The 14,823-nt window shown below is 37.4% G+C and overlaps 1 protein-coding gene across 1 annotated transcript in view; it reads right to left on the bottom strand.

The window, feature by feature from the left end:
- The window catches only part of MALRD1 (MAM and LDL receptor class A domain containing 1), a 788,164-nt gene that overhangs the window by 514,092 nt on the left and 259,249 nt on the right, over positions 1-14,823 (bottom strand). The window contains exons 21-22 of the mRNA XM_049626634.1: positions 5,600-5,776; positions 2,456-2,618 (exon numbers count right to left, since the gene is read on the bottom strand). Of these exons, the coding sequence (XP_049482591.1) occupies positions 2,456-2,618; positions 5,600-5,776 (340 nt within the window). The remainder of the gene's footprint in view (positions 1-2,455; positions 2,619-5,599; positions 5,777-14,823) is intronic.

The following is a 14,823-nucleotide window of genomic DNA, read 5'->3' as shown; positions in this document are numbered from 1 at the left end:
GTTCATTATAGTCTGAAGGCAAAACAGCAGAATCTCACTTGGAACATCCGTTTATGCGTGAAACACACACATTAAGATCTGACTACACAATGAAAACTTCCCTACATCATCCCACACCACCATAACTTTTCTAGACTTTTTATTGCCTCATTAACATGTGAAGTGAGAGAATATTGTGAAATATAATAATGTGCTCTTTTTCTTTTGCACTTGTTTATGAATGATCTTCACCAACCTGAGCCTGAATCAATCTTTGCCACAAGGAAAGCTGGGATCACAGAATGTGAAGACGGAGACAGAACGGGTGCAGAGCTTTTTGATTTTCAAAATCGGTCTTGAAAACGATTTCTAACACAATGGTCTTAAAAACCTGGCTTTAAATTTCTGGAGCCACACATCTGAGAGAGAAAAGCATTTTCTAAATTAGAAAAGCTTCCCTTTAAATGTAAAAAATAAAATTTGGAAAATAGAATTTGGAGATTTACTATAGGCCAGTGAGCAGGCTGGATATTTGGTGCATAAAAACTATTTCTTACGACAAAGTGAAAAAATGTCAAACCTTCCCTGGCTGCACAAAGAGCCTGGAGAAGAGAGGAGAAGTCTAGGGGAGATACAAGCTTAGGGACTGCTCCCTTCTCCTGATTCATTGTCATGTGGAACACATCTATTAAACATTATCTGATTATTAAATATTCTCCTTTAAAATATATTTAATTTTGGGGCGCCTGGGTGGCTCAGTCGGTTAAGCTTCCGACTTCGGCTCAGGTCATGATCTCGCGGTCCGTGAGTTCGAGCCCCACGTCGGGCTCTGTGCTGACAGCTCAGAGCCTGGAGCCTGTTTCAGATTCTGTGTCTCCCTCTCTCTGACTCTCCCCTGTTCATGCTCTGTCTCTCTCTGTCTCAAAAATAAATAAAACGTTAAAAAAAAATTAAAAAATAAAAAAAATAAAATATATTTAATTTTTTGCTTTGCAGCATATAAGTATAAAGCATAAATACATAAGTTCTTATCATCAACTAATTCATTCAACAAATAATTATGGAGACTTTTTATATATCGGTCACTTAGAAATAATGCAATAAAAAGGGAAGTCACAGACCCTGCGACACCTCAGAGAATGTGCAGTCTATTGGGGGTTGCAGGGAGGGGAGAGACAAACAAGTTAGAAGCAAATTATATTTCTGTGTTTATAATAAGCTACCACATTTCTATGTATACCTTTCCCACATACAAGTGAGATTCTAGTCTGCCTTTTTCTTTATGGAAATACAGATGATTGACTCAGTGTGGTTTATTTGCAGGTGCCAGAGAAACTTTCTGAAATTATCCTTTGCTTTTTTATTAGAAGCAGCCCAAGGAAAATTTGTATACTGAAATTTCCAAAATTAATCGCCAACTGTCAAACATGATCAAAACACTTGGTATTCATATCTGCTACTATATATATATACTTTGGGCAACATGGCTGCTAATCCTGAAATCGAATGATAGTAAAACTGGAACCATTTTAACAAAACAAAACCACAAAAGAGAACTCAGAAAATCAGAGTGCAAAAGTCAGCCCAGAAGACATTGTAGCTCTCCTTGAGTACCAGGTCACGTTGGGCAAGGCAACGATGGACTGGCAGTGGACACACCATTAGTTTTCTTTGAAACAGAAGCCACAGAAGTGGGGCTCATGAAACTTTAACCGCAAAGAGGTGTGAAGGTACAAAGGTTTTGAAAACATTCTTGGTAATACAAATGGGGATCCCTTTGTTGTCTCCGGTAGTCCTTCCATGAAATCACTAAAAGGAAAGAATGAAGGATGGGATCTTAAGGACGTCAGCACTCAACGTATCTGTGGACTCCAAAACAGGTTAAGGTATGAGCTATGAAGCCTTGGAAACAAAAGACCAAAATAAATGAAGCTCAAAGACTGGAAGAGGAGGAAAAGGGTTAAGGAGAAAGATGAGCTAGAAAAGGAGGAAATAGGGAAAACAGATTTGGGGCACGGGGTGGGGGGAAGGGGAGAAAGGAAAGAGTAGATAATTTTATTCTTTTTAATTAAAAAAATTTTTTTTAAATAGGCTCCATGTCTAACATGGGGCTTGAACTCACAACTCTGAGATCAAGAGTCACATGCTCTACCCACTGGGCCAGCCAGATGCCCCAGATCATTTTGAACAATATATTAACAGTGCTTTTCAACGAGTGGTGATACTACAAATTATTTTTCTTATACTTTTCTCAAGTTTCTATGACTTTTACAAGAGTATTTACAGCTTTTTTTAACTAAATAATTGGTTTTATTTTCAATTTTATATGAAAGAGTGCACTTAGCCCACTTACTCTGTAACTTAAACATTCATCTTTATAATTGCATTGGCTTTCGGTAAGGTGGTATGTCAGGAATTTGGGAACTGCTTAACACACAGTTCTTAAGAGACATGTTCAAAATATGTAGTCACTTACGTTGTATGATCCACCGATGGCCTGTGATTCTCTTCCCCATGATGAATACTGGTTCCATTGCCAAGTCCCCACCTGAATGTGTTTGAATCTCGAATTAGATTTTCTGGGATCGGCTGGTACCATTCACACAGGCTTCCTTTTTCAAAGCTGCAAACTTTCATGGCTTGAAGAGAAAAGAACAAAGACAAGATGAGTGAATCACAATAAATGTGTCAATAAATGGCCATTTCTACCTGTATCAAGCACTTTCTTACTGTTGGGTTTCTTTATTATCATCATTATTATTATTATTATTATTATTATATCATTTAAGCATCATTAAAATAATTAGGCAAATGATTTGTATAGTTACTAGCAAAGTTTTAAAGAAATCTGCGTGTACTATATTCAAATATCTATAGTAGCTATAACATGGGAATAAATGCAAAAACTAAAGAATTTGATAAGGAGGTGAGATTTCAGTCAGGTCCTAAAGCAGTAATCTAAGCATTGGCAGTTTCTTCTCACATAATACCTACGTTGCTTACATGACCCAAGTTCTGGTAAGTCTGTTCTGTAACCACAGTATTATTATAGAGCTAAACTTGACTTTGGTCTCTGAAGGAATTAGTCCAAATTCCAAACTACTCAAGTTCCAAGCAATAATATTTACAATAACTTCTATATTGGACCTCTTTCCTTGAAAGTTCTCAATATTCTTGTAATGACTATGTTCTAATATCACATGAAATTACAAGTCCACTGATTTTTGAAATACATAGGTTGTGTGTGAAATGTTTTCTTCCTCTTTCTCTCTGAACATGTTCATGTGCCTTTTGGTCTGTCTTAAATTATCCACTGTTCTTGTGTATGCCATAGAAGATGTAGTGGACACATCAGCTTTTAAATGGAATTAGCAGTGTTAGCAAATCGCTGAGTTCATGATTTAGTGTAAAGTTTGAGAAGGAAACACTCCATCAAAAATAAAAAGTGATTTTTAATCTTGACATTCAGGTGTGTTATTTAATTTCTGACGTTAATATTGATCATATAATTACATTTATCTTATGAAGAGATTTAAAATTCAGTAGAATTTTGTTTTTCATATCATTAAAAAAGAAAAGAATCACTGTTGTTTTTTTTTAATTAGAAGGCATAAAGTTTCAGTCAAGCAAGACAAATGAGCTCAAAGATTTGCTGCAAGACACTGTACCCAGAGTCAACCATAATGCATTGTACACTTGAAAATTTGTTAAGAGGGTAGGTCTCATGCTGTGTTTTTTATACACAATAAAAAAAACATTGGAAAATGTAAGACCATAACCGGCAGATTTTTAGTTATAGTTCATCTTACAGAAAGATGGTGGAGGCAAGAGCATATAATTTGTTCAGAATTTAATAATTCAGTTCATGGGTATTTAAAATAAATAAATAAGGGGTGCCTGGGTGGCTCAGTCAGTTGAGCGTCTGACTTCAGCTCAGGTCATGATCTCACGGTTGATGAGTTCGAGCCCCGCGTCAGGCTCTGTGCTGATGGCTGGGAGCCTGGAGCCTACCTCGCAGTCTGTGTCTCCCTCTCTCTCTGCCCCTCCCCTGCTCGTGCTCTGTCTCTTTCTGTCTCAAAAATAAATAAACATTAAAATTTTTTTAAATAAATAAATAACACCATGCTTTTAAAATAATAATTTAATAGAAGCCCTTCAGTCAGGACATTTGAAGAACTTTCTCAAATCTTCCCACCCCATCATAAATTACATTACTAAAATTACAAAGTTGAACTAAGAAGAAAGTCAGTGTTCGCTAAAGACATTCATTAATTAACTAGATTTTGTGTAAACTTTTAGAAACGCCACAACTTATGTACCATCCTGAGAGGATGTTGTCTCCCCATGAGGAAGTCTGAATACTACACAATCTTCCATTACTTTATCTTCCATCTGCAATGCGTAGCCTATATTCCTCACCAACTTGAGTTAAGGGTTGAGAACCTCTTATCCACGCAGTGAGTTAGCTTTGATTTTATGAGTTTTGGGGTCTAGATTAATTTATTGTATATTTGTACATTAAAAAGCATTTCTCTTCTTAAATTAAGTATGAACCTTAATTGACTTTGTAAGTTTTAGGATTTCTTGACAATGCTGACAGAAGACAAATTACAGTTTCAGCTATACTCTGTATTTTCTGCATGGCCCGAACCCTTAATATCATCAAGACACTTGAGAAATATTACAGTAAATTCATATACTATCTAATATACAGTAGGGAAGGGGAATCATGGGAAAGTGTTCACTCCTTCTGCTCTATCTTGTGCTTTGTCCACTCAGACACAGATTAATTTTTCTCCTCTAAGATTGTGTCTTTGCCTGAGAAGTTCACTCTTAAATTACAAATTTGCCTTAAATGCCATGGATTGGCAGATGCCAATAAATGAAAACCGTCTTTCAATGGGACACAGGTACTGAAGCGTTCATTTGTATTGGTTCATATGAATTCTACACATTTAACATAGTATTCATTTTATATTTTGGCAATGGAAAACTTGGACAAATTCATCTAATTTGAGGGTTTTATAATACTTCCACCTTAAACATTCCCATTTCACGAGTGTGAGGAGTAGAAGAGAAACAAACAGGGATGGACAGAAAAGAACTAGTAAACTGTAGTCTTGGAGTCGAGTACAGTCCATGAAACGAGTGTTTTTAATCTTGGGGCGCCTGGGTGGCTCAGTTGGTTGAGCGTCCGACTTCAAGTCAGGTCATGATCTCGTGGTTTGTGAGTTCGAGACCCACATTGGGCTCTGTGCTGGCAGCTCAGAGCCTGGACCCTGCTTCAGATTCTGTGTCTCCCTCTCTCTCTGCCCCTCTCCTACTTGTGCTCTATCTTTCTCTGTCTCTTAAAAATAAATAAATGTTAAAAAATAAAAAAAAACAAGTGTTTTGAATCCAAAAAATTCAATTTAAAAACATTTACCTCTTGTTGAGCAGCACAGAAGAATGCATGCTGATTCTTCTACTATAATTTCCTATATGAATAGCTTTTATATTAAAACCTGCTCTAAGCCAGGTTGAAAATTTGTAACTAGGACACTAGGCCATGCTACTTAGAGATTATACTAGTACTGTCTGTTTTGTGGCTATATTTAACACAAAATAGGAATTCACCTACCACAGAATGCTTCATCTGAATGGTCAGGACAGTCATATCTAAAATCACAGTTCTGGATTTTTTCAACACAGTGACCACTGGACCTGCAAACAAATTCACTGTCTGTACAGTTGTGTGGAGGTAATGTGACTGGAGCTGACATTTCAGGTGGAGTTGGGAGGTCCACTGGCAAATTACCTTGATAAGAGATAACATACAGGCATCATTTAGCAGGTTTTTCATGTAAGATTTCACACAATAAGCTTTTCTACAGATATTTTACATTCAATATTATGAAGAATGTTTGGTGGCCTTTGGCGATATGCTGAACTTTATGTAAGCATGTAAGTTGGAGTTCTAGGTCTTAGCAATAACAAATAGCTGGATATAAATAGATGAAGGTACAGATGGAAATTACAGAAAAAGTACTCAAAACTTGCTGAATAAATGGAAGGCTCGAGGACAGGGCTAGGATCACTGGGAACCAAGGGAGTCTCAGATGCTAGCATTAGGAACCAGAGTCAAGGCCTGGTTAAACCTTCTAGGCCACTAGGTAAAGAAACTTTGTTCTTCCACCTGCTACAATTAATCCAACATCTCCTCACCCTGTTTCAAACGTCTTCAGATATTCAGGATTCAAAGTTGCAAGAGAGAACTAAACCAGAAGTAGTCACCTGGATGTATTTACATAATTAAGGTAATAATGTATGACATTACAGAACTTAGAAGACATTTATAGAATTTACACAGCAAGTTAGTCCATCAGCATTTATTAAAAACACCCTGTGCCATGGACATGTAGGTATAATGCATTGAAAGCCAAATATGCCATCATGGCTGTAAAATAACTTACTGACTAGTGGATAAGGCACTTGGGTAAATCTTTCATTATGGTTCCATGGGATATGTTTATGATACAGATTATGACGCCATGGGGGGAAGAACGACACCTACCCTTTTACTCCTGCATTCATAGCACAATTCCCAGACCACAGTACATGGTGGGTAGACAATCACTGTAGAATGAGTTAAGAGATGGGTGGAAAGATGGATGAATGGATGACACAGTAAATGAACAGATGGACAAATGGAAGACTTCCAGAAAAGTAATGCTTAAGTTAAAAGTTTTTAGCTTTAAAGGATGATGAGTTACTGCCAAGATGAAAAAAGGTACAAGGTCTTTTTGGATGATAAGAGAAGATTTGTGTGAAGGCAGAAAAATATACTGGCCTGTTGTTTTTTGTTTCACAAAACTGTGAGAGTTTGGCACAGAGAACATCTCGTGATAGAGTAAGAATGCATAAGACAGTCACTAGATGTGGAACTAGACAGTAGAAAATTACCACATCATAAAGGGCTAAGTGGGTCCAATTTAGGGCTTGAAATAAATACAAAAACTGGTAGAGAAATGCCAAGGTATACAATTTCCACTGTAAGAAATACTTTTCTAGCATTAGTGTGAAGAATGATTTGCAGGTGGTTCTGACACAGAAGAGAAGAGTGAATCTTTTACTTTAATCCCAGGGAACTAATAAACCAAAGCACAGGGTTTGGAGAAAAGAGCAGAGACCTGAGCAATATCAAACATCCGGTACCCAGAGGACTGGGGATTCAGGTGCTATTGGGAATCTGAGGAAAATCCAATAAGTAGTACTTTCTTTCTTAGCTCAAGTTTTGCAGTAATTAAGAGCTAAGACTGAAGCAGATGGGAGATCAAAATATCAACTTGTTATGATAATGATATTGGTAATGATATTGATGAATGATAATGATTGATAATGAAATTGATAATGATGAAAATGATTTATACCTATAGACAAGTGGTCTTTTAACATATAAAACTCATGAAAGAAACAGCCTAGGTTATAACCTGTGCTGAAAACTTCCAGCTCTTCCTGTAGGGAAGCTTACCATTGAGAACTACAGAAAGAAGTGAAGCAGATTTCATGCCCTCTTCAGCTAACTAGCTCCAAAAAGAAAAGAGGAAACTAAGAGAACAGGTATGCATGCCCAGGCCTTCCTTGCAAACTCAGCAATCCATTGTTGGTTTTCCACAACTGACATTAGGATTCACTCTTGGGTTTCATTTTACCCTTTTCCTCCCTCTCATCTATTCTATATTTTCTTCTTAATTTTGACAGTCATATTATGTCTCCTGTTCTATTTTTCCATATTTGGTTCCTCTCATCTGGAGATTTCTCTTTTTTAAGCTCAATTTAACATTTAAATAAATGCGTGTTTGACATTTCTAGGTGTATACAGTATCGTAGTGTTCAGATCACCTGGTCTGCCATATTATTAAAACCAGTTGTCATATTTGCATTCTTAGGCCTGATTTCAATTTAAATGAGGTAATAGTTCCCCTTAAGAAGATATCATGAACATGAGTGGATGTCTTAGAAAAAGATGGTTGATGAGCCAATGCTCAGGATAAACAGAGACAGCTCATTTAGTCTATCAGAAGTGAGCCAGGAATGATAGGTAAAAGGACCAGTACTGTAAAAAGAAATTGGAAGATCCTGAAATTCTTTGTCCTGTCCTCATTATTCCTTGTTATTCTGCCAGAATGAGTACATCTTAAAAACCAAGTAAGTCCAATATGTTTGTATTTAAGAGTAAACAGAGGAAGTGTCTCTTACTCCTGAGCCAAACTTTGGAAACGGTGGTGTTTATAAGTATGGAGTTGTGTGTGCCTGACTCCTTGGCATCTGGCATGCACAAGAAAAACAGAGGCCTGAAACATCGTTAGGCCAAGACTCAGTTTGGAAACTGAGGCATGCAAAGGATTGCAAGCTTTCTGACACATTCTCCGGCCTGTGAAGATGGCCCAGACTTTCATCTAATGACCATGAAAGTCAACTTGTTTTACTCTGCAATGACCTCAAGCAGTATTTCCTAAAGTATCATACTCTAACTCAGGGGATACTAGAAATTACTTCATGTAGTATATGGATAAGTTTTGTTAATTTTTTAAATATGAATTTTGAACAATTTTAATAGTGAAACATATCTAGAACAATAAGCCTATCTTAGTTTGGACTGCTATAACAGAATACTGTAGACTGGGTGGCTTAAACAACAATTTATTTGTCAGAGTTATGGAGGCTGAAAGTCCAAGATCAGGGTGACAGCATGGTTGGATTCTCGGATTCTGCGTATGTCCTCTCATGGCTTTGTATACTCATGCAGAGAGAGAGAGAGAGAGAGAGAGAGAGAGACAGAGATAGACAGAGAGAGAGAGAGAGAGATCTTACGTCTCTCCTTTTCTAATAAGAGCACTAATCCCACCATGAGGGCAGCACTTTTCATGACCTACTCTAGTCCTAATTACCCCTAAAAGGTCCCACCTCCAAATACCATCACATTGGGTGTGAGGGCTTCAACATATGAATATTGGGAGCCTACAAACATTCAGTCCATTGCAAAAGCTATGACAGTTATTTTTAACCTATAATTGCTTAAAAGGCTAGAGTTGATGGCAATGATAGAGTTCAGTGTCTTTGAACAAAATACCACAAAAAACTTTGCATATTAAACAAAACTGCAAAGGTGAAATGTAAATGACTGAAATTTACACTAAGAAGCAGAGATTAGTCTGGTTTGAGCTGATCTTCTTCCACATCCCTAAGCCACAGGGAAACCAACGCACCTGTGCACCTGTCCTCATAGGTAGATGACTCAGGCTCCAGAGGGACTCAGTATTCTAAGTTCTTGCTCTGTGAATGCTTGTAGCAAGTATACTTCGTGCTACCCTAATGTAATCTTTCTGATAAAACAGATTTTCCATTTATTTTATATGAGACTCCACTCCCTACAGCCATTCCCACATTGGTAATTAAGAAAATAAAACCGGTATTTTAACACTTCTAGTCCTTAATAAATTATTGCCAGCTTCAACGTACCATAAATATGTGAACTTTTTGACTGATATGTCTAGTTGATCTTCATCTATCTCCAGGGAACAATGTCTACGGTTTTCCTGGGACTTCTGATGGTAAGATATATATTTAATTTAAAAAATCTAAAAGTCTACTTGAGGTTTAAACATGATCAATCTTCAGAAAATTTAAAAATCTGAAATATCTCCAGGGTAAAAGTGTATTTTTTTTTCTTTTGCACCGAACACAGTAATATAGTCCTACCCACAAGGCGAAACAACTACATTCAGCATAAATGTACTGAATGTCTGTATAAGGTCTCCTTTCCAGGAGTAGGTTTTGCTAAAAGTTAGCTATTCTTTGAATAGAATTTATAACAGCTATGTGATACACTGTTTGCCACATATTTTGGAGGTGTCTTTTTTCTCGTCTGCAACGACAAATCAGCTCTTTAGAAACACTGTTGCTTTCACCCATGCATTCAATGAAATTTTCTAGGTGGTACAAAGTATTTGCCATCTTTACAGACACTATATTGTATATCAAAGTGACTACAAATAGACTGAAGTAGTAGTTGAACAATTTTCAAGCTAAAATCTAAGTATTTTAACAGCCTTGTCCATTTTTGGTATTTAGCATTTCTCTCAGATAAAAGACGACAAAATTGTAAATTTTTAACTTTAAAATAGATTAAGTTACTTAGTTGTCCAATTTCATTTTCTAGAAGCACAATTAAAATACTAAATTGAATGGACCACAGGCTTTGGCCAACTTTTTTCCTATATATTTTCTATATATTTCTGTATATTGCTAATATTCCTATAAACTTCCTATATTTTGCCAGACTACTCCAAACATGCTAAAACCAGAATATTTAAGACTGCAATCATGAGTGTCAAATTTCTTGATGTTCCCTTGAAGTCTTTTATCAAACTGTAAATATTTCCAATAATTTGTATTTTTTCGGGGTATGTATTGTATTCCCTTTAGAAAAATATGGTAGAAAGACCTTAACACCAGTGCTTTTATGGGATGTATTGTTCTGAGGCAAATGTAACAAACACACCAAGCAGCTTAATATTATAAGGTAAAAAGCTGCTGGTGAGATCTTAAAAGTGAAGACAAAAGTACCCATACTTTTTCCCTTGCCTTTTCATTCCCACTGAAACAAACATTACTGTTTGCAGAAAGAAAGGAGCCCTCAACAAGCACTTATAGATAAAGCTGATGAGACATTGAGGTTAATGAGGAGGGATGCCAAGAATTCAACCAAATCAATCAGTTTAACAACGAAAACAACCAAAACCATTCAGCGGGTGGGAGAAGACATCAGAAAAATTGTGCTGAAGCATCCTACGGTTACCTTCTCAGTTTTAAGCCATCATCAGCTGCAAGACATGTCGCTGACTTAGTAACAATTTGCCTGAGAGAAATAAAACACTAAAATCTTGGGATGCTGATATTCATTCTAATAATTGATATTTGTAGCAAGTAATAATTCTGATAATGTGGAAGTCTAAATTTTTAGAATAGGATGGATGAAAAGTGTTTGGGCAGTGTTTTTCCCAGTTTGTAAGCAGTATGTTGTGAAGCCATGTAGTTATGGCTTTAGTTTTACAAATAACCCAATTATCTCACAAATAACCCTTGGTGCAAGATAGAAAACTGTCATATGTGTTCTTCTGAAGGGAACACTAGTCTTGCTTTTCTAATGTAGTTTGGACAAAAGAAGAGTGCAAAACAGATAATTCTTTGGGATACTTATATTTAAATCTGAATGTTGTCTGGCAACAATTCTTACTTAAGATCTACTCTGAAGATCGGATTCAAAGTGAGGGGATTTAACCTTGCCATCATTCTCCATTATTACATACTCTGGAAATGAGTGACATCATCATACACTGATGCCAAAAAATTCACAGGATTCTATTGCATGGCTAAGTTTGTCTACTTTCCCTAGAAATGTGATTAACCTTGCCTAAAAAGTCTTCTCTCCAGTATCCTCCTGGATTAGTTTTAAAACAAGAATCTATATTCATCAAAGTATTGAAACAAAGAAGGTACAATCCATAATAGAGAATGGATTTGAAAATTAAGTTAGAAACAACCAGAAGTTAGAAAAGGAGAAAGAGCTGACCTGGAAAAGCGCATAATTGATGTTCTGGGAAAAAGTGAAAAGAACCTAATTTATAGCACACATACTTTGGGGGTAAAATTAGTAAAAGTTTGCGGTTAAAAAGCTTACCATTCAAGTCAACGCTACTCTGAACCAAGGTAACAAGGGGAAAAAACAGAAGAGATGGGAGAAATATTTTGGAGACAGGTCAGCAGGATTTGCAAGTGAGCAGTTTTAAAGGGAATGGCAAAGAATGCTGTGGAATTTCAAGCCTGGGTTGCTAAAGAACAGTGATGTCATTAGAAGGAACAAGAAGGAATGAAGGAAAGAGGTTGATTTTGAGGGAACAGGTAAAAAAGAAATAAGTGACTCCTTACGGTCACTTTGAGTATAAAATAAAAGTTGTAGGGAATGAGCCAATCCACACACTGGGGGATCAGGTCAATATTTTGCATCTGTGTGTATGTGCTTTATAAGTTTTTGCTTTATTTTGTTTTGTTAGCCAAGGAGGAAAAATGCTGTAAATAAATCATCAGTTTATATTGAAAACAAATCAACGTCTGTAAGTGAATCTGTAAGTGCTGATCCCATGTCAGCTAACAGGAGAAAAAAAACTGGTAATCACCAAGAGCAATATTTTTATTGACCATTTTTGCTTTTATTTTCATCTGATGGCAAGATTACATCAAATTCCTCTATGAAACCTATAGCTTCAACAGGCTTTGTGGTTTCAACCCAATGTTTCTTTTGCTATGAAGCCAATGTTAAAACCACACAGTTCAGGCAGCTTTTTAAAGTCCATATTTTTCTTCCAAAACTTGAACGAGAAAACCAGGACTCATGGTCTGTAACTGATATTTCTCATCTCTGCCCCTAGGTCTGGCAGCTCTTCTCCCTCTCCTTTGGAACCATTGGTCACAGAATCTAATTATCAAGATAACTGGAGTAGCAACAGGATCAACCACAACTTGTTTTCCCTTTCTGTATTCTTTCATGTTCCCCTCTGCCACGGGGGTCACAGTGATGCTCCATAAGTTCAGAGTTGGAGGCCATGTGGGAAAACCCTGGTCACTAAAACCAAACACACTTAAGTGAAACTCCCATTCTTTCCCTCAACTGGGTATTTTCATCCAGGTCTCTTGTGCGGTTTAATTGTTCGTATCTATAAAGTAGAAATTGTATTGTCTTCCTTTAGAGGTTAGTGTATTTGATGTGTGGTATGCCAGTGGTTAGCACTGTGGTCCAAAGAAGCAGATGTACTTTGCCACTTTCTAGTTAGGTAGCCTTGGGCGGATGATCCCCTTCTCAGCTTGCTCCATAAAACTGGGATAACAGAAACATCAATCCTATCCAACATTTAATATCTCTTCACCTGCAAAGGACTAGACATTATTCTAGACTCTTAAAAGGTTAGAGGATTATATAAGATGATACATACGAGTGGTAAACTATATTATTGTGCCATTTATCAGCTCTCGCTCTCTCTCTCATAAGGACCGTCTGTATTCCCTACCCTTGCCAAGCTTCTTATTGTAGAGGATGCTTCCCCCTCGTTAGGCTTGCCCACATGACTTGCTCCAGTCACTGGACATGAGCAGACATAATGCATACCACGTCTCACCAGAAGCGTTAAGGGCGCTTTCTTTTTTCCCACTCTTCTGCTCGACAACAAAATGTCAGATAAGACCCTCATCCTTTAGCTTTGGTCCCAGATAAACACAAGCAACAGAAATACACAGCTTGAAGCTTGCTTTATAGATTTATAAAGAGCTATGGACAAGAAACATATACTCTTTCCATTATTGTTTTATGCCCACCCACATAGTTGAGAGCAAAAATTAAATGCTTGTAGTTATAAGCCACTGAGCTTTGGCTTTCAACAAATCTGGCATATAACAGAATCTTGCACATAAAAATAATTAATATTCTAGCAATAATAAACTAAAATACATACCAAAGGCATATAAAGTACTTCAAAAGATAAAAGCATCTATCTATCCACCCATTTATCCAACAAATGTGTATTGAGTAATATTACATGCCAGATACTGTTTAAGTTTCTGGAGATAAGGCAGTGATCAGATAAAATTCCTGCCGTCATGCAGTTACCACTGTTGGGGAAAACAGAAATAAAACTATAAGGGTGATAGGTGTTATAGAGAAAAATAACACAGGGGAAGGAGATAGAAAATGTTAGACAAGGAAGAGACTGTGAACTGTATATGTGTGTGTAATGTAGTGTAGTGTAGTGTTCAGAGAGGTCTTTACTAAAGAAGAAACTTTGGGGCAGATCAGAAAGAAGTAAGGAAGGGAGTCAAGTGCATATCTGGGTGCAGCACAATCCAGGATGAGGGAAAAGAAGGTGTAAATGCCCTGAGGCACAAATGGACTAGAGTGTTGAAGGATTAGCCAAGAGGCCTTGTAGTGGAGAGAAGTCAAGTGGAGGCACAGTGGTAGAAGGCGAATTCCAGAAGGGATGAGGGGACCAGTCATGGAAGCTACTGCAGAAGTCTGGCTTTGGCTCTGAAGGTGATAGGATGTTATTGGTAGACTCTGAAGACAGGATGACATGGTCTTATCTAAGTGTGAAAAAGATCATTCTGCCTGCTGTATTGAGAATCGATTATACAGTTCAGGGGTAAAAGCAGAGATCATCTAAAAGACAATCTAACAATCCATGCAGAGACGATGGTGGCTGGCACTAAGGGAAGAGTACTAAGAAGTAGTCAGCTTTGGATATATTTGAAGCTAGTGGCTAACCAGATTTGTAATGAAAGTAAGCAACTAGAAAGAGGCTGTCATTTACTGAGAGAGGGAGGCATGGAAGAATGGCAGGATCGAGCGGCCAATTAGTAATCAAGAATTTACTTGCAGCCATTGAGAGATGAGGGTAAATTGTTGAATTCTGATCTCCTTTTTGCTGGCTTTATCCGGGGAAGGATTTGGCTTTCTGCAGAGCTCTGTGGAAACCACTGCACAGAGGAGTTAAAGCCATTAAACCTGCCAGGATGATGAGATAGAGGAACAGAGCTGAGTCACATGTACACAACTAAGACAACTGGAATCGGCCCCCCGATGATGTCTGGGAGAGGCTGGTGCCCTTCTGACCGATAACACTACAGTGATGGCTCACGGATGAAGGTGAACTTTTCAGCACTCAAGCGTGCTCTCTACATGGATTATTGCGACTGATTTTTAAATGAACATGCTTCTGATCCCTTCAGGAAGGAAACTGCTCCCTCTTGCCATGC

The sequence above is a fragment of the Panthera uncia genome, chromosome B4 (assembly GCF_023721935.1).
Source record: "Panthera uncia isolate 11264 chromosome B4, Puncia_PCG_1.0, whole genome shotgun sequence".
NCBI lineage: Eukaryota > Metazoa > Chordata > Mammalia > Carnivora > Felidae > Panthera > Panthera uncia.
This window is presented reverse-complemented; position numbering and strand designations above follow the sequence as displayed.